Consider the following 26,319-nt stretch of genomic DNA (forward strand, 5'->3'; position numbering starts at 1 on the left):
GCCTAATCCTGGCTAGAGCCTTAATTCTTTCCCGACTAGACTACTGTAATGCCCTATACAGTAGCGCCAATAAAGCCACCACCCTAAGACTTCAAATTCTACAAAATAATGCTCTCAGAGCTGCATTAGGAATAAAAAAGAGGGAGCATATCTCCTCAACTAGGCGGCAACATAAATGGCTCTCTACGGAGAATAAAATCCAGCTAAAAATGATCTCATTAACCCATAAGGCCTTAAATAATGCAGCTCCCAGCTACTTAATGGACAAAATAAAAAGAAAAACTTCTAATAGACCCATGAGAGTCGCCAATTCCAATTGTCTGGCAGTACCTAGATTCAGACTCGCCAAAATTGGTGGCGCCTGCTTCCCTGTGAAAGCTGCTAACCTGTGGAACGCCTTGCCACCTAACCTAAGAGCTGACCAACCCTACCCCCATTTCAGAAGGAACCTTATCAAACACATTATCGCCAACAACGACTTAACACCCGAACACTCACAAGTGTAGTTCGACCCAACGCACCCTGACGTGACATCAACCTTTATGCTTATTACCGCAAATCCTGTATATTGCTAACTGTACATTCATGTAAATACGGCAAATCTTTATCTGTACATTCTTGTAATTTGTGCAATATGGTGTAATATTGTAAATTCATTTATATAACATTGTAACATTGTAAGCTTCGCATATACTTGTTGCTGCGCCCGGTAACCTAAGGGTCTGGTGCGCAATATAAATAAATAAACAAACAAACAAACAAACAAACAAACAATTCTGTTGTGTGTATTAGTGTTAGGGTCAGAGAATTTTTGGACACTAGGTCATTATTCTTTAGTATTAGTTTGTTAGGTTGGGCCATCCTTGTAAGGTTAGGGAAAGATAGGGGTTTATCTCACCCCTTTTTATTTAATAAAATGGCAGAAAACTATACCTTTGTGTGTGTCTTGCTATTCTGACCCCTTACAGAGCCCTGGTCCTCTCCGATAGTCCTTACTGCCAAGCAAATCAATCATGGAGGTTCTGCATTGACCTCAGAAGGCCGAACGCAATTTTCCTAATTCAACAGTTACCCTATGGTAAGAATAAACAATTTATTTATCGATTGGGAACCTCTGTTTTCCTCTTCATGAGTGATCTGATGAAGGGATACTGGCAAGTTCCTGTTAATCCAGAGGACAAGGAGGAAACAGCTTTCTAACCCCTTTGGACTATTTCAGTTCATAAAATTACCCTTTGGACTACCTGAGGCCCTGGCCACCTTTCAAAGGTTAATGGACTAAGTCCTCCAACCTTACTCATCTTTCTGAAGGCCTTAAATTGATGATATAATCGTTCCTAGCAGGAAATAGGAAAAACACTTATACCACCTATATTAGCTACCAGAGCCTTGAGAAAAGCCGGGCTCACAGAAAAGCCAAAAAAGTGCCACTTGGCACAATCAGCAGTCAAGTATCTTGGATTTTCTGTTTGTAATGGGGTGGTTCAACTCCAAAGTGAGAAGGTAAAAGCTGTCCAGGAAACTCCAGTACCCAGAAACAAAAAAGATCTAAGACTTTTTGGGTTTAGTGGGGTATTATGGATGATTCATCCCCAGTTATTCTTCATTCACGTCTTGACTCACTGATGAAGTTAAGAATGTAAAAATCCAAAAGTTAAAGTGGAGAGATGAAGACCAACTGTGTTTTGATAAACTCAAGACTATTCTGTGCAGTGAACCCATATTAGAGGTGGCCAAGTTTATTTTACAGACAAATACTTAACATGTTGGATGGGGGGCTGTCCTTTTCATAGCATCACAATGGCATGGAACACTCTATTCTTTATATCAGTAGGAAACTATTCCCCCAAGAAAAGAACTATGTCCTATTGAGTTGGAGGCCGTAGCAATAAAGTGGCCAGTGACATACCTTAAATACTACCTCACCAGCAGGAAATTTAGATTGGTCACAGATCACTCTCCATTAATGTGGGTGAGCCACCGACAAGGACACCCGTGCATGGGTCATTTGCTGGTTAGACAATGCAAATGCAGCCCTAATGTTTCAAGGTAGAACTCCGAATAGGACTCAAACAGGGAAATGTAGACTTCCTTTCCTGTTTCCCAATAGGTATTGAGAGAACCAGCAGCATTGGGGGCGGTATGTGATGAATCCAATGGTGTTATCATTCCTTTCCTGGAAATTACCTCTCCCCATGTAGCCAGGGGATGGCAGCTGCTACCTGATTCTGACCTTGGAGGCGGATATATGAGGGAGATTCACATGGGGGAGACAGCCTCCGGAAGAGCATCATGGCATCATCGGACAAAGAATGGTATCCCTCTTTTTCCTTTGAGGATACCCCACCCATGCCCGGTGCCGTAATTGCATATTGTTATACCTCCCCTCATCCACCCAGAAGGGTGCTGAAAACCTTTTCACAAGATCTGTATGCAAGCAGTCAAAATCTGACTTGGCTTTTAAGACTCATGAAAATACCTTCTCAGACTCGACCTAACAGTCATCTAGAGCCGACCTTTCCTTAAAAATCACTGAGAGCATTTAACCAGACTTTACATCCAAGTCATCAAGAATGGACTTCCATACCCATAAATACAAGACTACTGTGATGAAGAAGATGCACCTCGTAATGCAGATCAGTGGAGGCCTAGAGCACAAGCTACGCTCTAGTTGTTGTGAGTGCATACCTGCAGCTGGGAAGTTTAAACAGGCAAAGCAGCTGACTGAAGTGCACTTCTGGCGGGAGAACGCTGCTCCTATTGGTATTGACAGAGAGACCGTGGGGCTGGAAAGTGTTCTGTGGAGCCCACCGGCTCATCAAGAAGAAGGGAAGCTGACCATCAGCGAGAACATGCTTCGGAAATGCCAGCAGGAGACAGAAGGCTTCTGGGCATTTTCAGGTGTTGTAAGACAGCCTCCACCTTACCGAAGCCCGAAAAAACACAAAAGAGCCCAGCAAGAACGGCAAGAGGCAGAGCCGATGAGTAGCGGAGGTGGCGAGAAGGAAGGAAATGCAGAACTACTGCCACTGGCTTGCCATAGGAGAAAAAGAATATACCAGCAAGAGCCGGTGAGTTCACTCGGGGAAGGCGAGGACACCGGGGCTTATTGGCAGCCATGCAAAATCTGAATACTTGTTAATGAAACACATGAAAGACAATGGGCAAGTGAGCATTGCTTTAAAGGGAAGAACAAAACCAGTATAAGAGACTTTTCAAGTTTGTGAGTGTATGCAAAACACATATAAGAGAAGTCCTGGCAGGATAGTATACCAGGCAGATACAATACAGGATAAAGCAAATATAAGAGACTTTTAAGTTTGAAAGTGTGTACAGAGTCCACACAAGAAAAACCCTGGCAGTAGAGTACACCACACACATTTAAGTGACGAGTATATATGTATGCAGGAGAGTATACCAGGCAGATGCAGGTTGCAAGTGTATTAATAAAATAAAGTCCATAGCAGGAGAGTATACCAGCAAGATGCAAGTTATTACCATGTTCATATGAGAAATTCCCGATAGGAAAGTATACCAGGTATGGTCAAGCTGAACAGTGTGTGAAAGATATTACGCAAAGAATCCCTGATAAGAGCACACCAGGCATTTGAAAAGGCTATGGAAATATATCAAAGAAGGGAGAAAACCTGGCAGGGGAGTACACCAGATATCCTTGTAGAGGAGCAGCTGAATGCTTCTGCAGGAAGTCCCACTCCCTCCTGCCTATATGCTGGAAGCCAGATGTCGTGCCATGCATGACACCAGTGGTTGTGCCTATTCCGCAGAGAGCCTTCGAGAAAAGGTATCCGCTAAGAAAACCCTGATGTACTCCCAAAAAGATGACAATCTCTTGGAAGAGGTCCCTGAAGGAATATGACGATGAAAGAAAGAGAAGTGGGTGACACCACAAGAGATGAGCATGACGCATTGACAAGAGGATGCATAGACCTTATGGAATCTGATGATGAAGTAAAGAATCGAGTAAACTTTCATATATGAAGTGAAGATCGCATCTGTAAAGAGCACTGCAGAAAATGAAAGCTGTTTAATATAACTGTACAGATGCAACAACGCAAGTAGACTAAGTAATCATAGAAGCTAGCTATACGTAATGAATAGACTGCAGGCGGTACCGCCGTTATATAGAATCTGGAATTTGGTGTCATAATTTTAGTAAGCTTAAACCCACAGAGAAAGAAGGATCGAAAGCTGTGTCACAGCAAGAAAGCAGCTGGAATCGAGGAAAGACAGAGAGCGGCTGTCTGGCCTGGTGTCAAAGGCTGGAGCTGCCAGTAACTGGTTATTTATCATTGAAGAACAGTGAATGTGAGAGGCTGAGGCATCCCTTGTTAAAGTGCAAAGAAAGAACACTATGAGTGGAAAGTTTTATTCATTTAATCTCTCAGATTGGCTATGGATAGAAATAGAAGTTGGGCATGCAGCTCTAGACTTAAGATAGTGTGTGCTCACACTCTAATATATTCCCAGGAGTGAGAATTCATTGCAAGGCCAAGTCCAAAGGCAATCTATGTGGCAGAAGGCATAGACGATGAGAGATGTTGGACTATTTGGGTGGGGAGACACAGTGAAAGTCCACCCGCTGACACCTGGGGTACCAGCTTACGTGCTGCTAGTGAGCCGAATGTTCTGGAAGGGCACAAGTGCGCCAATCAATTATAGTAGGCCATATAACGAAGAGCCTTATAGTTTGATAGCCAAAGACAAGCTGTGTGTCAAATAACTGTTGAAGATGACTTGCACTAGGGGTGGGCATATGTTGTCTACCTGACTGTAGAGAACCAATCACAACCTGATCCCTTATAGAAAATATACTTAGATGTTCATAACCCGTGTAGGTTTTTCTTATTTGCCACGTAGTATGATGTCGTATGACAAATCCTTACTATATAAATGTAATTTTTTTATGAAATGCTTTGAGAGTTCTCGAATGAGATTATGCTGTGCGGTGTCCGTTGATGTCCACTGTAACTCCCTGTTTTAGACAATTGATAATAAAACAGTAAAATTAATTTGCCTTGTTCCTGAGTTGGTTTGAATATTTGGTGTACTCTGCATCCCATCTACTGCATGATATGCTATCTATTTAAGGGCCATAATCTCACATCCTCACAAGAGAAAGTCTAAGAGCCAACTTGTTTGGTGTACCAGTTGTGTTGTTGATCAAGAGAAACTCAAGGAAACGATATACTTGAATATAACACAGAGGGGAGAGAAACCAGCGGAAGGGAACCACCCTCTGGAACAAGTAACTCTTTCCTTCTGGAACCTTTGTGTTGGAGTTACATATTGTTCCTTTTTGAACATTGATTCGCTACTTAAGGCCAAAGGCATTTGGCCTCATTTCGACTTAGGCAGTAAAAATCTGTCATTACCGGCATAGCGGTATGAACGTGTCTGTGCAGTGCTTACCCCCCAAACAAAAACGCCTGATTATGAGTCTGAGTGCACGCACATCCCGACATGCTGTTAACGGATGCACCGCCATGCCGGTAACGCCCCCCACCCCTCGATCACAGCATCAAGAATCACACTGATACCTCCTCCGTCATCATTGTGTCCCTAAATAATGGTACCATTGTTACCGGCACTGTCATTACCGGCACCGTCATAACCGGCACTGGAAGTAACGTCATCACACCAGAACGGGAAATGCAGCAGCGGCCATCTTGAAAAACACAGTCCATGCAGAAGCTTGCGAAAGCGTTGTGTTTCGTGGGAAAGTGCATGACCAAATAAGGACTGCCCCGGGTCGGCTCGACCTGGGGGAAGGTGAAGGGGCAAGACGGTCAGCGGACAGGACAAAGAACCTCGTGGTATGGCCATCTTGGAAACCAAACCACCCATTTGGGCCAAAAGTGGGAAGCGCGGTTAACATGGCAAAAAGGGGTTCAAAACACAAAAGAAACGATAGCTGCCACCAGTCCCGTCCGTGACACACTTGCACATTTCGTTATTGATCCATTGAGAGTTTCTAGGGCCTTTGGAATGACTAGAGACGCAAGAGTGCAGTAAGTTAGGTTACAGTGCCCTCTTGTGACATGTTGCACAAAAAGCTGCAACATGAGGAAAGGACTAAGGGAAACAAAGTCTCCCAGTACTGACTGTTTTAAGGGCATGTCAGTTTCCCCAGAAGAATTGAGCGAAAGCCCAGAGGAGTGCGGCGGAAGGCTGCGCTTCTCTGGCAAAGTCTAGATCACGGTGCAAAACAACAGCAAAAAGTTTGGGGGTTGCCACATGGAAGGAAAATTACCTACAATGATGAAATCTTTCCTAGCACCAGGCCATCCACGTCCAGGGATGCAAGGATGAGCAAAGGGCTGACAAAGCACACACCAGTGCCCAACCGGGTGCACTGTCCCTAACACAGGTCGAGCAGCCACCTGCACCAGCCGCCATGGAGCACCAGGCCGGAGGCACCCGTTCCAGCAAGGCACACCTGCATGAAGATGTTGTGAACAGGAAACCTGCCCACATACATGCCTCGGCCCCCAAGGAGACACACATTGCCGGGGATGAGTCCACATCAGTGGCAAGCGACCTTGAGGGCACGCAATCGGCAGCCACAAGTTCTGTGGGAGAGGCTGCAGCATCTGCCCAACATAGTGCCAACGAGGTCGAGGGCCATGAGGAGGACCCAAATGCAGGAGGCAGCATGTCAGGGGATGATGGACACACGCCCAGCCCGCAGGACACACCACAGGGCAACGCTGAGCATGAGCCTGAAGCTCACTCCAGCCAGGAGGAGAGGTCTCCACCTGAGGACAGGCCTGTGTTGCCCATGTCCCCACCAGCCATGCAATCAACACGAATCACCTCAATCCGGACATGGATGGTCAGATGACGCGAATGGAGGCCCGTCAACAGTCAATGCATGACATGATAAAGCAATATGTGTCTGATGGAGAGAGAGAACACTGTGGCCATAAGCCGGGCTGTAAACCGTACAGCAAAGCAGGTCCATGAGGGCTTTGCATCAGTAGCACAAATACTGGAACGCATGGCCAGCAACTTGGAGCAACTGTATCCTGCGGCATCCAAGCCACAACCGTCTACATCCACGACAACCACGCCTGCAAGCTCAACCCAAACAAGCCCTGTGCGCAGGGCTCTGCGCAGCATGTGCCGTCCGGACATGCAACCCCCTCCATCGAACAGGGGGAGGCAATAGGAGGGGAACCTTGGACGTGTTGCTTGTCAGTCCATTTGGACACATATTGAGCTCTTGGTGTGTGGGGGTTTTGGGGGGTGGGGGAGGGGTGTGCGGGGGTGTTGGGGGCCTGGGGGGTGTTGAATGGTGGGAAGGGGGTGTGTTGGGGTGTTGGGGGTGAAGGGAGGAGGGGTGTCGTGGGGTGGAGGGAGGGGGGAGGTGGTGTGTTCGCTTGTTGGGGTAGAGGAAGGGTAGATTTAGATGTACTGCAGTTGGAGGGTTCATTCATGTTCAAATTTAAATCAGTTCAATACACCTGTTGTGTTAAAAGAAAATCACATGACTGGACATTGCTTCTTGAAGTGTGTGTCAATTTATTGCATGACAGTGTACAGTGCCCAGAGTCCCCCAATCCCAGTGCCCAGAGTCCAACATTCCAAACTCCCTCTTCATCCCAGTGCCTCAGAAAAAATGGGTGATCAATGATTGGCGCACAACACGTCCATCATGTGCATCACGACCAGGCCGTTGAGCAACATCTTCTACTTCATCATCTTCATCCTAACGTGGTGGTGGCTAGTCCAGGTCAGGTGGCAGGGGTACGTTGTGCCGGATGCAAATGTTGTGCTGCATGGAACATACCGAAATGATCTTGCCCACCTCCTCAGGCCCGTAAATGAGTGCACCACCCGACCTGCTGAGGCAGCAAAACCGTGCCTTCAACAGGCCAAAGGTCTGCTCTATGACCACACGAGTGCGTGTATGAGCACGATTGTAGTCCTCTTCGTGCCTGTTCTGCGGATTCCTGACAGGGGTGAGGAGCCACGGCTTCAGGGGATAGCCAGCATCACCTGCATGGGAGCACTATAAGGTATGTGTGAGGGTAATTGTTCAATTCTATTTGTGCTTAGCCTGTACATTGTTCATGCTCATTTGCAGTATATCGTCAATGGCAGCTATTGACTTCACATCTGCACAACTATCTGCCCTGTACACAATTTGGCAATCCATGGTGCTGGTCTTGTGTGACGTGCAAGACTTAGGGGCCTTGACATTGGAATCACCACTCACCAAGATGGAGTGAAAAGGTCCATGATGTACTCACATGTGAGGGTTGTGTGGCAGGGGATGAGACCAAATGCATGTTGGGTAATGTTTGATACATTAGGCTGTTGGCCAACATGATACAGCTTGTTTAGACTATCATGCTTTTGGATAATTGATGACGCCATGCACAAGTCCCTCGACATCTTCACACATGTCACAATGGCACAATGTGATTGTTGGTAAGGTCTGCCAGTGTAGGGATGCGTTCCTTGGATGATGCAGGGTGTCGACTTCCATGCTGGTACTCATGTACTGTGGGTGATTCCCGCACCAAACGTACCCATATAGGTGTTGTTCACTACTTGATGGGTTCAATTTTATGCATCCCTGTCACATGTGATTTTCCCATTTGCATTCCTCTGCACATGTTGCCATGGTGTTATGCAGTGTTACTGTCGGGGAGGGGCAGTGACAGGGAATTCCCTGAGTGGAAATGTATACTCTGCACTCATGGATGCATGACCTGCGAGGAGATACAATGTGGATATGTGTATTCAGCTTTGTGACTGCATAATGGTGCATTGTGGTGCTGTGGGTACGGTCAGATGATGTCCAGTGGACAGGTTCAGGGGTGTGTGCAGATTGTAAGTCTGACATTTACACATTGGTGTGCGGCCAGAGTATGTTGGCCTTCATTGTCAGTGTCATGCATCAAATATGAATGATTATGGGCACAATGCTTGCAGGCATGGGGAGTGTCCAGACACCCAAAGGAGAACACTCCCATGGCCCAGAGAGCAGACGGGTTGCACATGCATGTACCCCCCCCCCCCAAATACACTCCCAAGGCCCAGAGAGCAGACAGGTTGCATATGCATGTACCCGCTACCCCCAAAATACACTCCCGTGGCCCAGAGAGCAGACAGGTAGCGTATGCATGTACCCCCCCCAAAATACACTCCCATGGCCCAGAGAGCAAACTCACCCAGCAGCCAGGCACGTCGGGCAGCATGTCGAGCCACATAGCAGGGTAGCAAGGAGTTCCGCAGCACCATTGCATCATGCGTGGATCCTGGGTATCTAGCACAGCAATGTGGTATCATCTTGCTGGCATCACACACCATCTGCACATTGATGGAGTGGTAAAGCTTGCGATTGCCGTACACCACCTCCATGGCATGCAGGACTACCAACTCCACGTGGGTGCAGTCGAGGGCACCAATGACATTGGGCATGCCTGCCAGTGCATGATATGTTATTTCGGTGTCATTCACCTCCTGTGATGTCCGTGGTAGGGATAAGTAAGACCTTACATGCTTTAGGAGTGCATCCAGCACTTGGTTTAGCACACCAGAAAAACATGGTTGCGAGATGCCATGCAGCTGACCCACTGTGTGTGCTGGTAGGTGCCTATGGCCTGGAAATGGTGCACAGACACCACCTTCAGTAGAGGGGGGATGGTGGTGCGGATGTTGATCAGGCTGACCAGATATTCATGTATTAATCCACTATGGTGGTGATGGTGTCCCTGTCCAGGCAGTACAATGCATGGATCTGTGCTGGGGTTAAGTTAAATGGACTGGCCCTTATGCGAGGGTTTAGTGGCTGCCTGCGGGGAACCACTGCCTGCACTGGTGGGATTTGCTGGGCCAGTCTCACCCTCTGTCTCCTCCTGCATCTCCTCTGTAATCCCTGGTGTACTGCCTGCTCAAGGGGGTGCAGTGCATGCATGTCCCCCAGCTCCAGTATTGCAACTGCAAGAGGAATCATTTTGGTCTTGAAAGGGGTGTGGTGTGTGGATGTGAGCCTTTTGTGCCGGGCCAGGCTCCATTGCCTCCACCTGTGCTGATTGTGTGCACCTGTGGCAGTTGGGAACACAGCAGTTTGCTATTAACGGGTGAACTGCGATGCTGGTATTGCCGGCATCATGGTGGCCCTTCTTACCGGCATGTGGATGCCGGTATGTGCATGTCCATACGACTCGTAATGTCTTCTTCCTTGCAGCATGCCGGTGTCACTGGCACGGCGCCCGCACGCATGCCGGTACTGTGGTGCACGATCACAGCAGTTCCCTGTCGATGCCGGTAGGGACGGCATTGCAGGTCATGATGGCCCGGTCCGGTAAACGCTGCCGGTTTTGCCTTACTGGTATCGTTATTACCAGACCGCCAACCTTGTAATGAGGCCATTGTTAGAGGAGCTTTCCTCATGTCTACCAAAGGTGAGACTTCATAAAGCTATCCCTTGGTATACAGGCCCCAATTGTTAGTATAAGACTGTACTATTCAAAGATGTGGTTGCATGGCAGAGCAGCCAGGTGTATCTTAGGAGAAGGATGTGAGCTGTAGGTAAGTACAATTAACTCAGTAAATACATAGACCCAAAGAAGCTCTTACACACTTACAGTAATAGTAAAATAGATATTTATTGTATATGCAAAAGGCAAAGTTATTCAGGTTAGCAAGTACTATATTACCTAATCAACACAATAGGAAACATAAGCAATACTTAAATTACCTGGACTACGGTCCCGAGGGTGTTCAACGAACCAGCGCTTTGAGGTCATACCAATGATATATAGCATGCTATATAAATGCCAAATAACATAACATAACACAAACCAATATTAGGGAATTATACAGATCATGAGCACAGTTCAATGGGAAGTAAAATCACTTGTTATAGCAACTCAGAAAATGTTATGCTGTAGGAAGAAAAGGTTATTCAACACCAGCAATAGTAGTTCAACAATTGACAAGACTTGTAATACTTTTCAGAGGCCTTACGGCTTTAGCGGTAAATCCCTATCTAGGTATGAATTCTTCAAAGTCAGATTGGAGGGAAAGAATGTAAGGCACAGCCACAGAAAAGGCAATGTTGCAGCAGTTTCTTCAATTACAAGTAAGTGGGATGCTTTTAAGGGTCAAAAGGGTTTCAGGGACCTTGGAAACGTCCAGGAAGGTCCTAGCATGCTGTGGGATGGCTCTTCTTTCAGGTCGTCTTATCGCTGGTTGTTCCCACCAGCCAAAGGGAAGCAGTCATCCTCTTCGGAGCTCCTCTGTTGATTTGAAAATAGGGTCATGACAGCAGTGGTCTCTTTGCGGTTGCAGGAAGGGGCTGCAGGCATCTCTGCTCATCTTCTTCTTCAGATCTTCTGTTCCAGTGCTCGATTTGCCTTCTGCCTCTTGAACCTCGCCTTTATTAGGATTTCATGCTCATGCTCTGCAAACTCTCTCTGCAGTTTACAGAAAGGGGCGGGTGTCTGTCCAATCAGGACAGCCAGCCCGCCAGTGAGAACTGGTTCCTTTCAGGCATATCCGAAGACAAAGGATAGCAGAGTTTCGGGATCCTCCCATGCTTCCTGTCCTCGCAGTCGGACTGGAGCCTTGGCAGGCTACACAAAGGATTCCTGCTGTAGACAAAACTCAAAACAGGACATCCCCCACCCAAGACAGGAGGAGAAGAACCAAGAAGGAACAACCACACAAAAAATATCAAAACCAGAAAGAAGCCACCATGTTGGAACAAAGTTGACCCTTCTTCGTATAACGGCAGCTGTGAAGCCAGCATGAGAGCAAAAATAGCACAAAAGTCAGTAGAACCCAGCCACTGCCACCAGCCATACTTGTATGCTTGTTACTATAACACAATTGTTACAGAAGCAGAGTGAAAGGGGATACTAGGTAACCCCTCAGCACTCCACATAGGTTAGTGTGTGCTGATCTCTCAGAAGGAAATAAAAAAGGATTAAAAGTATCCCTCTAACCTTGAGAACAGTAGTTAAGGAAAATAAAAGAATATAAAAAGGTGAGCCTAAAGGGCTCCCAGCAACACTGCACATAGGGTGCTGTGGGGTGCAAACGTGTAACACATATGCCTTTAAAAGTATGGAGAAAAGCATGACTCCATAAAATAAAGTGAAAACACAATGAACAGGGTACCCATGGTGAGAGTAAAAAGAATGAAAAAGGGGAAAAATACTGCCCTTATTCAGGAGGACAAGAAACAGGTCCAGAAGTCAATCAAAATGTGCTGGATGTCTCACAGGTAAAGTGGAATCTGGCATAAAACGAATAAATCTCCCTAACAGACATTCTTACCTTAGAGTTGATTTTTTTGAATGCGGGGGCCAGAACAGTACCTTGGAGACAGGATGTTTTTCTTTGGACATTCAAACCGTTGACAGGCCCTTAGTTTTGGTTTTAGGTAGGGAAACACCTCTTAGAGCAGTGACAGGGAGGCATTTTCCAACCCCCTTTTATACATCATATACATATAAAAAGTTCCAAATTGCACATTTAAATATGTTTCCCATAGCCTGATAGATCACTCTGCAAACTGCTTAAGGGGCCACACTTAAACGAAATAGGGCCACTGTATACTGTCTATTGTTTTCTGCCCTAAAAATATAAACTAATAACTTATTTCTAGATAATTTATCTATGGACAAAAAAGGAAGGACATCAGCCTCTCTCATTGGTCTGTACATATTTGGCAGTATTAATCCTCAAGAGTTTTCCCTTTACAGTTTGCCAGTGGGGCATTTCATTGCTTGCAATTAAATGGAGTTGATGTTATAGGTACCCAAAGTTTATGCAACGTGGGCCTAGATAACCCGTGTTGTACCCTCTGTACAATTGGGATGCACACATGCAGTCTATATGATGGTGTACATAGCTCAGCATTTACCCTGTGTCCTCTTCTGTGTGCACACAGTGTAGTTCTTATCTCAACAATGTAACTTTTCTAAAGAGGAAGGGAGAATAGTGCTTCAATCAGGGCAAATTCCTGGTTTGCTTTGAACTGCATCACCTGGCACATAAGCATATCTATCACTTTGCCAACGTACATAATAAATTCCCATAATGTCGGCTTCATGTACACTAAAGCCTTCTTAACAGTGCAAATATGAAGCCATACATGCCAGTGGAACAATGTGCTCTTACAAACTCAATGTGTTCACTGCATGCATTTCTTTTCACTTTCAATAGCTTTACAACATGTTCACAAATATCATGGAACTTGTACCTGGACCTCATCAAAAAGCAAAGCAAGCCCTTAAAAACATTGAACGATTTATTGAAAGAAGAGTGGAAATGAATCAAAAGACATTTGATCCGAATGCTCCTCGTAACTTTATTGACCATTTCCTCATCAAAATGGAGAAGGTAAACTTTTTGGAGATTTTTCTTGCAATAGTAAATTGATACTATGGAAATAACTGCATGTTGTTAAAATCACAGTGAAAGTAGCACAGTGGGTCTAGCTATTGTCATCGTCATGGTGAAACGGGATTGAAGTGTTAAGATTTAATTTAGCTATATTACTGATGTAAACTTGCTAATATTTAAAATGAGTGCTCTGAAGTAGTATTGTACTGTGTGAGCTAAGGTTTCTTAATACTGGGAAGAAATATGTTTATGTTTGATAAATATATAATTTTCATTATAATGTCTGTAAAATCCTTAACATTGGCATCCCAAACTTAGTCTGGGCAAACTTTATCAGAAGTTATTTGCGGGTTCCTGCTGGAAAAAAAACAGAGGGTGTTTCACAGCCTAGTCCTCATAGATCCCATACTCAGATGTCCAGGGAAAGGCCAACGCTTTTGAATACCGACCATGGGGGCGGACAAGCGAGGGAGGATCACCTCAGTAGGGGTCATCGGGGAGTGCAGGTGAAGCCTGATTGCGAGATATGGTATCCCCCTTCTCCCATTTTTCATCTAACCCCTATCCATACTTATTTTATGGGAAACTACAGCTCTCATTATTGCTCCCCACTTCACATTGACAACAATATTGAGCCGAGGACGATGAGGAATGATGCCAGGAAGGTTGCCTCTCATGACTTGCAATTGCTGTGTCCCTTTAACGAGAACAGGCAAAGATAGGCACGTAATCCTAACTACATACACCTGCCACTTGTTAGCACTCCCTGTCCGGATAAAAGGTGGTGACCACAGGCACACTTTGAGTGAGTGTGGGTATAAGAAGGAGCAGTTCTTCCCGGGCTGATGCGAACCAGGCTATCGAAGTTGGAATTAAAAGGGGCTGATTGGCATTTGCGTAGAATGAGAGGGTGCCAGGCGAGCATTCCACACTGTTGTGGAGCCGTAAGCATTCCATGATGCTGAGAATTGATGAAGATTGTTAGAACCTCAAGTACCAAGGAGCATTGGTGCTGAGAATAGATAAATATTGTTAGAACTACAAATACCAGGAAACATTGGTGTTAAGAGTTGACGAAATTGTTGAACTGTTTTGTTACCAGAGAGGTCAAGGTGGTCATGTAGAGGTTTATGTAAAATCCCTGCAGTTTCGAAAGTCTTCGTCAGTGAAAGTGAAGTAAGATAAATATTGTATACAACTGTCTTGGGGAAGGGAACCCCAAAAAAAGAAAGACATCTCGAGCCCGGCAGAGTGAAGCCTGTGTTGAACTTCAGTAAAGTACAAGTTAAAAGTAGAACTGTGTATTTGTGTGCAAGGCAGACGAAGCCTAAATAATTTGTTGAACTGTCAAAAGCGTGAAGCCCAAGCTTGAAATGCTGAATTGTACCAGTAAGCCAGTGTGTTCAGATTGATGGAACTGTGCCATCCACCTATCCTTTTAAGAGACTCGTGAGACCCTGTGCTTTTGAACGTGGGGAAGGGAGTTGCTACATAAGCCATTCCAACATTTCTTTTGAAACACTATTTTTCTTTTATACATCCCCTTTACACATTTGTTATTTAAGAAAGAGGGCAAGGTTAGGTTTTCTTAGTATAGGCCTTTTTATTTTGACTAGACTGACTTGGACGTGTTTGTTATTGGTTTAATGGTTGAGACTACTACCATTCTAGAGTTAGGGCCAGTTATGAATTCTCCCATTCTTATTAAAATACAAAATAAAGGTTTTGAAACTTGCATCACTTGTGTCTGTGTCTACTGTTGATATAATGTGTCCTTACACTGCTCATCTACTACTGAGATTCTGGTAGGTTCACATGCTCCCAGGGATGCTTCTTCCAGCCCGAATCTGCGTGAATCTCCTTTTGGAGCCCTAAATCCTGATGGAAGATTGGGAGAAGTTTGGGCAAGGTCAGGCTGATTCCTCTGAAAAAAACCATGCACAAAATTACCTAGTAGGCTCCAGGAAGAGCTCCAGGAAGAGACAGAAAGTGAAGGGGAAAGGGAAAACTCAGAAGGTTGTCTCAAGAATAATGGAGTCCTGCGCATCTCTTATTTGGTGTACTAAATTAATTTAATTTATTTTTCCATGAAAATGTGTTTTTAATTTCATAGAAACCCGTTCCCCATTAAATTATAATTGTTACAATCACTGAGAAATTCTCCATCCATTTTTACTCAATTTCAAACATTCAGGATCATTAGGGATAGAGAAGTGGTTACTTCCAACCTTTGAAATTGGTGACCTTTCACTCATAGAATATTGAATATTGAATATTGAATTTCAGTAGTGGTCATGGGGCTATGTCAATTCCTAATTTTTCTGATATCAGACTTGATACATATATAGAGAGTGAAGGGATCTGACAATACATATCCTAAATATGCAGGCCACTGATGTTACTACTAATATACATTCATCCTCTTCTTAGCCCATTATTTTGAGGACATCGCATCTCCAGCTATCATCTACATGCAATGAGCAGTGCACTTGTCAGTGGATTGTATCTATCAGAATGCTGAAATTGGTTGCTGTTGTTTCGTAAAATTACCATATAATGTTTACTTTACATACAATTGAAATAATTGAAATAATTGATGTTTGTTTAAAATCCAGGAAAAAGAAAACCCCTCTACGGAGTACTTCATGAAGAATCTGGTCATCATCATTCTTGGTCTGTTCTTAGCGGGTACAACAACCATCAGTATAACAATAAGGCATGCTCTACTCTTCTTTCTCAAGTACCCTGAAATCGAAGGTATGTTCTGTACTGACCACCTGGCAAAAGCACACTCCCATTAATATTTCCATTAAGCCTTCAAAGTTAATTCACTGTAACAATTACCATCTCCGTGTTTCCATTTCAATACATTGTGGATCTCCAAATGTAATGGGATAAGTGTGATGTACCCTAACAGCAATAAATATTTTGAGGTTGATTGTGATCAAAAGTTCTTTATGTGTCAGTTTGAAACTTGCTCGTGGTCATAAATAGTTGTCAGTGGGCTTCGGTGCAGACAACAAACCAACACCTTTCACTTGGCATTACATTTTCAGAGTCGTACAATAGCATTCTCAACATAGCGGTGGGCGACGTCAAACCTCTCAACTTTACACCTTATGCAAGAATGTACATCAACATTTTCCATAACTCCCTGGCATTCTCCTAAAATGTCTTAAAATTGTGTTCAACTAGGTGTAAAAAAATAAAATTCGGTATAATGAGTGGAGGACTTCAAATGAGTACGCTGATCAAGCTTTCTCTGGCCAGATTAACAAAATGTGAGCAAATATATCAGGTTTGTTAATCAGAGAATTCATTATATGTTAATTAATTAACTGTAAATTATCCCCTTTTATCAGTTTATGTTTGGGCAGCTATTTTGTTCAGTGGCAACATAGTTTAATTCAAAAACATTGAAGAGCCCACATTCCTATGATGCTTTAACCATTAGGTGGTCATATTTCTGTATCAGCAACATTGGCTACTGATTTAAAATCACTTCATTTGTTTTCACCTGGTCTAGTGTCTTCCTCTCTAGGAAACTCACATCATAACTCATTATGTGTAGGCAGGCACTTGATAATCCATGAGCAGTTGCATTATTCTGCCATGTGAGTGGTGGGGAGCAGTCCTTCTCGGGTACAGCTCTCACTCTGTTGAATGATCTTTTTTTGCATGTTTTTGTTATTTGCAGTAGTTCATGAAGTCTTTAAAGTCTAATATCTCCCGTCTGCTCTCTTTCCTCAAGTAAATGCTCAACATTAAGGTGATTTTTGCATGAGCTGGACAGCATGGACTATTGGAGCTTCAGATTGTTGCCCTTTAGAGCTTCTTTTACCAGACTCAAAGAGTCGAGAAAAAGTCATCAAATACACATTTTTCTAAGACTCACATGGTCATATTTGGTGGTCTATAAATATTTTTGCTGAACCTCAATTCAGTGAATTAGACATAATGGTAGATACACCCTGAAGTACTAACATAATCACGCAGGTGAATCAATTTCAAACATGTCAATTTTAGGTTAAGGGTGTTGAACAAACTGACCTCGTAAATAACAGGGTTAGTCTTTTAAAAAAAACATTGCTTGGAACACATGGATCTCCATAGTATCTTGTGCATTTGCTTCACATTTGGTCATTAAATTTCTTAATGTTATAAGGTGTCTGAATGTAAGTGTCCACGTTGCCTGCATGCATAGACCACATTGATTGGTATTCCATAGAGATGATTATATTGACGTTACAAGTACTTCCCCTGTAGGCAAAGAAGACTTATCATTGGGTCAGACATGATGGTGATAGAGTCACGGTAATACATCAGATTTCAATTTAGTCTAAATTTTTTTAAGAATGGGACAATTTTTTGTTGAGAATAAATTTATATTTGTGTTTTATAGTTCTAAGGTAATTGATTGGTCTTCAATGTTCAGACATCAAATGCTTTAGTACTTTGCTTTGATTCTTGTAATTGCAAGCTGAGCTCCTACTGTGAGCAGAACAATATAACTGGCTAAAAAACAATACACTTCTGTAGCCTTTCTATTTCGATTGCTTGCACAAGGCTGAATATGTTGGAGGGTGTCCATGAACACCCAATCCGAACAATATGCCCTTTCAGCTACTTACACAAAATTCAGGTTTTGATATCTTTTATTTGAAGAACTGGAATAATTCTGCAGTAATGGAACATTGCATCATGATTCATGCTCACATCTCTGTACAATGTTTCCGGTTGGTCCTATAAAAAATTTCAAAACTTGAATTTTGTCTGATTTTGAAACTGGACTTACACAGAGAAAAATAATTTTGTTGCACTTCCTCATAAAGGAGATTAGGGGGATATCAAAATAAGAGAAGGTACATTGCGTGTTTTTATAATGTGGGCACAGACAGGGGGCGCATTAAGGTCAGTAAATGCTAGTCTTAGAGACAGCTTTTTCCAAAACGTGTCCATGAGGATGCATGCAAGGACAGAGAAGGGGCTCCTGCCATATAACATTTTGGAATTTCAAGCTGTGCCTTGGCCTGCCTCGCTGTAATTTGGGTCAACCTCAGGAAGTACTGTTTGTTTGCTAGGTAGTTTCATTTCTATAGAAGGCCACTACAAAGAGGGTGCAGTGGACCTTGAAAATGGTACATATTTGGAGAGGGATAAAACACAGATGTCTTCAGTTGGGCTAATTGGGTAAAATATCTTGGGATTTGGTTTGATGCTTGTAATGTAACTTTCAGATGGTCTACGGAGGTGTGCAAAGAGGTGAGTTGGGTGTGTCATTCATTGATGTGTGAGAGGACGATGGCCCGAACAGTTGGTTGGAAGTTGATTGTTTTAGTGGATCGAGAGAGTGTTCTTGCAGAGGAAGGCTTGCAGGAGGCAGGTTGCGTTCTTGTAAAAACGTCTTTTCAAAGGGAGTGAATGCAGTTAGTGAAAAGGGGCAAAAGATGTTTAATTTCATAGTTGAGGGTGGAGTCGCTTGCTGGGTTACATGGAGTCACTGGTAAGGAGGAAAAAATGCATTTTCACAAGTGTGTGCAATAAGCAGAGGCAGCTTTCAAGAATTTGACAAATGCAAGGCATGATTTTTGGCAACGGACCCCTTTGAAGTTGAATCGATCTTCGTCCACAAGTTCCTATTAGTGGGTTCAAAGATTTATGGCATACACTTGCAACGATACGTGGTGGGAGAGGAGTGTCTGCAGGCCTTGCCGCCTTTGGCATCTAAATAATGGGCCTCTTCATTTCTATCTCTGAATGGGATTCAAATTCCCAATGGTGTTCTTATCCCCAATATAAATGGTAAATTGTTTGGCTTCATGCAGATAGACCTGACAAGCTTAGAGTGACAGGAAATATTAGAAATACATGCACCTATTGAAAATCAGACTACCGAGACAATAATCCCATGGACATGCTGTTAGGATTCTGTAAACAAATGTAGTGTTCTTCGGTGCAATAGAGGGTGACATGTGTGAAACCTATTCAATAGAAGGCGATCATCAGAATTGATCAACATGGACCCAAGATACGTGCAGGGACAGTGTTTTTCAAATCAATACAAAATGGCATCATTGAATTAGACTGAGCTTGCACCCTATAATTTGGATGCATACTTTGGGCTCAATAGGAAAAAGACTCTTTGTGATAGAAGAACGCCAGGCTGCAAAGACCATGTGAGAAGCATGGAACAAACACAAATCTAGAGATGGAGGGATCATATCCAGCACCGTGGCCATGTTAAAGTCAGGCACTGAAGCCTAATGTATTGTTCAAAGTAATTAAGCAGCTACAGTAGGCCTGGTCCTGTGGTCATGTAACCAACTCATTGGTGGTAAATGTTGTGCACTGAACCTTCTTCAGGAGATTACATGTATAAATGACTGCTAATTTCTGTAGCATTTTTTATATCTCTGGTTACCTTCACCACTCATCTTCAGCATGCATCTAAAACATGGGCAATTGGCTTGCTGTAATACTCTTTCTATTTGAGTCTTCTTTGGGCACAATCCCAGACTCAGTGCAGCACTGAAAACACAAGCCTGTATATGGTAAAAGAAAACTCACACACAATGATAGACCACACCTGTTTTTATAATCGTGCTCTTTGGCATTTATCTGGATTTGTTTGAAATGGGACAGGATCCAAATACTGCTTATCAAAATATAATTAGAAAAACCTTAGAACCTTAAAACAGCATAAAGACACCCATGTACGTGAATAAACATTAGTAAAATTCAAACGTAGATATCTCCTTTCTACTGAGAATACTATGAAGCATTTCCCATGTTATGCATGTCCTGGATGTCTCAGTAAATGAAGAGAAACACTCACAAAACAACTTGGCAGGCGATGTAGAGTTATCTGTGCAACTTTCAAAGGCTCTGGGTGATTACACAATCCTGCAAATGACTAATTGCACACAGAGAACAAACCACTATATTCTATTACATGAAAAGAATGATGTCATACTTTTAAAAATATCTTTCTAATTGTGGCCCTCTTATGCTTATCAAGCTTTATAAGTGTTCTGACTGCGTCGCTGACAGTGAAACCGCTTCTCCAGCACACAGGCTCTGCGCTCCCATCAGCCACTGTAGTCAGTACAGTGAAGGACAGTGAAGGACAGTGAAAGACAGTGAAGGACATCCGAAACCCTCCTTTCTCATCTGCAGGCTCTCAGCACACGTGGTAGCTCAGCTCATCGCAGACTCTTCCACAGCACCCGTACATTCCAATTTTCCTTTTGTACTCTTGAATCTCTTCTTGCTCCATCTTTCACCCTGCAGATGCTCCTCTTTTCCACTCTCTCTCCCCTTTAAAGTCTTCTCTCTGCCATCCCACTGTGCCTATAGCATCATACGGAAAGTATATTATTTCCCAGGGATGTCACCCATCAATCAGACCTCCCCGAGCTTCAGTAAGTTTACAGAAGTCTCTTACTTTTTTCAAATCATCTTTGTACACACTTGATACTCCAGGCCCGGATACACATGCAACATGACCATCCTGCTCAAACAATGAGTTTTCTTTGCTAACTATGCATAGGTATTTTGCCCTGAGCCTCACATCCTCACATTGTGGATTGGTTTGAAATGTGCAATGTTATTTTGTAGGTCTCATCCACAATCTGCACCTAGAGTTGCAATCCAGTTTGCACCATGGACTATGGCGTAGGCTAATCCACTCCAATAACTAATAAGATTAGTTTGTTTAAAATGTGTGAGGTAAGCATGTTAGGTAGGTTAATGACATTAATCGCTGGTTTCTGCAATACTACACTACACTGTCATGCTATGCTATGCTATTCTATTCAATCAATTCAAGCTAGACTAAGCTCACACCTTTCTTTGGTTTGTATGATTCTCTGTAGTGTCTCACATCAGTGCTAAGCCACACACACCGGCTGCAACACCATCATCATGTGTACACTGGCATACCCTTTCTATAGGAATCTGAGGTCCTACTAAAATTCTTGCATAGCTGAAATGCATGGCTAAACCTCACACTGCTTGTTCCTACATTTATCCCCCCTTTGTTTCTGTAAGGTCCTAAATAAATAAGGACCTCGGCAGAAAGCAAAAATAATGGCTGTACCCCAATCAACACATGTGATCCTCAGCACATCAGATGATAATGTGTGAATTTTTTTTTTTTTACCATTTGCATCAATTGTTTAAATAACTGATCATCAATTAGTTTTCATGGCATTAAAGCTGCCAACAAACATTCTGTTTATCCTATTTGAATATGTATGTTGTTTAACAATCTTTTATTTTTTTAACCTTTTTCTTTTTTTTAACTTATTTTTTTTAAGCTTCACAGCTTGAATTTATATAAAATTGTGTTCCGTTAAAGATTTCAGCAACCATTTTTCTTTTGAAAAAAATGAAGAAAATAGTCAAAGGTTAAAGAAATAAAAAACAAAATGGACAATACATGTCCAATCCTACTACGCCATTAACTTCTCAAATAGTTCATAAAGTCAATTAATGGCAAGAGAAATGGCGATACATGTCCAACACTAGTAATAACATTTTTAACACATTTAATGGTAGAGGTTAAGGAAACAAAAAGAATAATTAAGACGTGTCTGAACTGAGAACTCTTTCAGGTGTGTGGGGCCCTATCTGTAATAATGCCCAATGCTATCCCGTCAATTTTGCACAAATGCACCTGTTTGCCAGAAAGGCTAGTTTCCAGGCCACAAATCCTCTCACAACATAAATGCTGGCTTCCATTCTCCACATCTGTGTTCCTTTTTTTATGCATGCCAGTTTCACCATCTGTACCCCCTTTTTCAGTCCAGGGGTTTCTGGTCCAGAGACCTCCAATCCAGTTGTTTCCCAGCTCCAAGGACACCCTTTGACGACACCCAGCTCCAGGGGTGCTGGTGAAGGAAGTTAGTTAGCAATCTAAACCAGAAGAGAAACAGACAGGTTAATTATTAAGCAAAGTCCTTTTTTTTGTATTACCATTACGTCACTTCCCTTCGCAACCTTGGAAAAATAAATTCATGGAGTATACAACATACAAATACTTCATACAACATCTCCCTTCACAACCACCTTAGAACAAATGTATGGATTAAACATAATAGAAAAGATACGGTTCAAACATCATCCCACATTTGTTCCACTTATTTGGAAAATAAAATGTCATTAACCTAAAAATATAATATTACAAGTCTACACTATTATTTATGTAAACATTTTTTATTTTATTTTTCATAGTATGGTTTGGCACTGTCAATTGCTCGGTCCAGATTTCACAGGGCAAATACAAACGCATGCTGCAGGTGCCTTCACACATGTTCCACATATTCATGAATTGTAGATGCTTTTACCGGGACTTGTTCATTAGTGCTGTATATTAAGTGTCAAAACCATTTTCTTGCCTGTCATCATTTTGTGTGGGCTGAGGCTTGTGTCTTTTGATGGTGTTTGCCAATGTCCATTAGGTTGTTCTTGACTTAGCTATATTCCCCTGATCTGATTCTTTTACTCTGCAAACATTTCAGAGACTGATGATTTGTTTCAACAATTACCAGCTCCCCCGGAATAATGGGGCAGAACTGTTGTAATGGCCATGCAGTGGTCAATAATGCCCACACAGTGGTCCATAATGCCTATTCACATTTGCGGAATGTTGTTTCTACCTGTGACAATGCTTTGCTGGCATATGCAATGGTCTGTTATTTGATCCATTAAGATGTTATCCCAGCTTAATCTCCATGCTGAATCCTGGAGAAACTTGCCATCTCCCAGCTTAATCTCCATGCTGAATCTGTTGGTAGCCTTCATGACCATCAGTCTGGCTTCAGAGCTGCCAGAAGCACGGAAACTGCTCTCCTGAACATCCGTGAGGACCTGCTCTCGAACCTTGACTCTAACATTCCATGTGTTCTCATTTTGCTTGATCTCTCTTCTGCCTTTGATACTGTCAACCATACCATCCTGCTCAACCGTCTCTGTGATAACCTGGGTATCACTGGTCAGGCTCTGGCTTGGCTGACCTCTTTCTTCTCAAATCAACCCTCCCAGGTCCAACTGGGGTCTTTCCTGTCTGACATCTTTTTCTCTACCTGTGGTGTCCCCAGGGTTCTAACCTCTCTCCCTGGCTGTTCAACCAGTATCTGGCACTTCTCGCCCACCGCATCGCTGCTCTCTGCCCCAACTTTCAGTGCTATGCGGATGATACCCAGCTCATTTTCAGGCTACCCTCGGCCTCCTCTTCTCCTTCCCTCATCCCTGACTGTCTTTCTGCTATCCAGGAATGGTGTGCCACCAACGACCTCTGCCTTAATGCCAGTAAGACCGAGATTCTACTCATCGGCACACCCACTGCCTCCTTCCCTGCAGCTCTCTTGCCGGCCTCTCTTGGCCCTCTTCCTGCTCCTACCTGCAAGGCAAAAAACCTCGGGGTCATCTTCGACTCCACACTCTCCTTCTCTCCTCACATTTCTGACGTTTCTAAGAAGTCACATTACCAGCTGCACCTCCTCAGAGGTATCCTTCCTTTCCTCTCCTTCCCCCAGAAGCTCACTGTCTCCAGAGCCCTGGTTCTCTCGAAGCTGGACTACTGTAACAGCCTCTATCTAAATCTGCCTGCCTCTACTCTCCGCCCTCTGCAACTCATCCAGAACAGGACTGCGAGACTTGTCCTTGGCCTCAAGCCCAGGGACTGTATCTCTCCAGGACTGAAATCGCTACACTGGCTCCCTGTGGCTGCGAGGATTAAGTTCAAAACCCTCTGCATTGTCCAAAAGGCCTTCTGGGGCCTGGGGCCAAATTACCTTCAACTCTCCCTTCCTAAATATCTTCCTTCTCGAGCACTTCGCTCTTCTGCCTCCAACTCCCTCAGCGTCAGCCGCTTCTCCAAGCAACGAGTTGGGGGAAGATCTCTCTCCGCCGCAGGGGCCTTCCTCTGGAACAGCCTTCCTGCCTCCCTGAAACTTGAGGAGAACCATCTCCGGTTCCGGAAGCACCTCAAAACCTTCCTCTTTGCTTCTGCTTTCTCTCTCCCTCTCCCCTGCTAAATCACTGAAACTGTACTGAATCAGCAACTGGGCCACTCACCATCTCGGTACTTGGCCCAGCCACTCTCCCATGCACTGCCTTTCCTGGCAACCCCGTCAACTGCGGGACTGTCTCTGTATCCCTACAGCCCCCCTTCCCAGCACTTGTCTGCACTTATCTTGCACTTGCCACCAGCTGGCCCTTATTATTTATCTTGTTCATTACTAACCCTGTACTGCACTTTCCCCTCTCCCTTTCCCCCTTGCACTTTTCCCGTCCCCCCTACCCATGCACTTGCGCGATCTGAATGACACTTGGCCTAGTAGGATCGTTGTCTGTCTCCCCTTGTTCCCCCCTCCCTGCCTCGTCGCGCCTTGAACCACTTGTGTATAGGCGCGTTACAAATGCCATATCATATCATATCATATCATATCAATGATGGTTTTGGATATAAGACTGCTGACATACACTGATCTGTGAACCCTATCTCTATAAAGAAATCTTGGTTCTTTTTTTCAGATACGCTAAACATAGGGCTTTTATCAGACAGTTTTTTTAACTTAGCTACCGCTTCACATTGTTCCTTTCCCCATCTGCAGGGCACTCCCTGTTTCAGTAATTTAGTCAATGGTTGTGTAATTCTTGCATAATCTTCAATATATTTCCTGTTGTAATGTGTCATTCCTAACAAACTCTTCAGGCCCTTCAGACTGTTAGGATCCTTTACTTTCTAAATAGCTTCAACCTTTTTCTTTTGTGGGTTTACACCTTGCTCTACTACTTCATGTTCCAAGACGTTTATCCTTTTTCTACACCACTGCACTTTCTATAATGATACTTTTGACCCAGCCTTCTGCAACTGGCTGAGTACATGTCTACAGCTGCAGAGGAAAAGCAGAGCAGTCTGTCTTTTAGCTTCATTTCACTCACCACTCCTACTTACGCCCGCCTACATTACCATCATCCTGAGCGGAGCGTAGCCAAGTGTGTCAGAGTGTCTGGTGTGGCTGTTCTACTTACTGGAGCGCGGAACATACAGCTGCATAAGGCTGCAGAGGAAAAGCAGAGCAGTCTGTCTTTTCATTTTATTTCACTCACCACTCCTGCCTACGCCCGCCTAGATTAGCATCTTCCTGATTGGAGCGTGTCAGAGTGGCCGGTCCGGCGTTCGAGGAGAGAGGAGTGAGAAGTGAGGAACTCTAACCTTTGTTATTCCTGGAATAAAAGAAGATGAAACTTCCTGTATGAACCGTTGGACTCCTGACAGCAGCCACGTGACAGTGTTCCCTTACCCTTATCATTTCCCGGGGGCAGGGGGGGGGGGAATATCCCCTAGCCTTGAAAGGAGGCTGCCATCCCTTACACACATTTGACCTACTGCACTGAACTGCGCAGATCATGCCGAAGAGCCAGGCCCCTGCGGCCATTACAGCAGTCACAGTGAAGCGCATCGCCTTGGGTAAGAGGCTTCTGCACTCCTACTTATCTATAACTCCACGACAGGGAATTGTAACAGAGGACGAGAAGAAATGGTGCCCACGAGCTGTGGAACACTTGTGTCCCCTGCACACTCTAGTTTTTGTCAAATGACTAACAGTAATTATAATCAAATTCTAATGGCTCATGCTCATATGTTCAGCAGATAATACTTTGAAAGTGGACCCACCAGTAGTATTGGTTACACTCAATAATTATCTTGTAGTCTTGTTGGGGTGATTCACAATATAGAATGTAGTCATACATTTTCATAATCATCAATATATACATAGAGCTTCAAGGACAAAAACAAACAGCATATAGTAATCAAAAGATCAAAAGTAGATCAAAAACAGGATTTGAATTTCATACAGATACAAGACACAATATTCAGTACATATTGCTGTTGTCTGTATTTCTATTAATTCGGTGTCACAC

The 26,319-nt window shown here is 43.7% G+C and overlaps 1 protein-coding gene across 1 annotated transcript in view; it reads left to right on the forward strand.

Moving 5' to 3' along the window:
• The window catches only part of LOC138520260 (cytochrome P450 2G1-like), a 359,513-nt gene that overhangs the window by 188,471 nt on the left and 144,723 nt on the right, over positions 1–26,319 (forward strand). Inside the window, exons 5-6 of the mRNA XM_069632721.1 lie at positions 13,207–13,383; positions 16,002–16,143. Coding sequence (XP_069488822.1) covers positions 13,207–13,383; positions 16,002–16,143 — 319 coding nt within the window. The remainder of the gene's footprint in view (positions 1–13,206; positions 13,384–16,001; positions 16,144–26,319) is intronic.

Source organism: Ambystoma mexicanum, chromosome 13, assembly GCF_040938575.1.
Source record: "Ambystoma mexicanum isolate Mex_15411 chromosome 13, UKY_AmexF1_1, whole genome shotgun sequence".
Classification (NCBI taxonomy): domain Eukaryota; kingdom Metazoa; phylum Chordata; class Amphibia; order Caudata; family Ambystomatidae; genus Ambystoma; species Ambystoma mexicanum.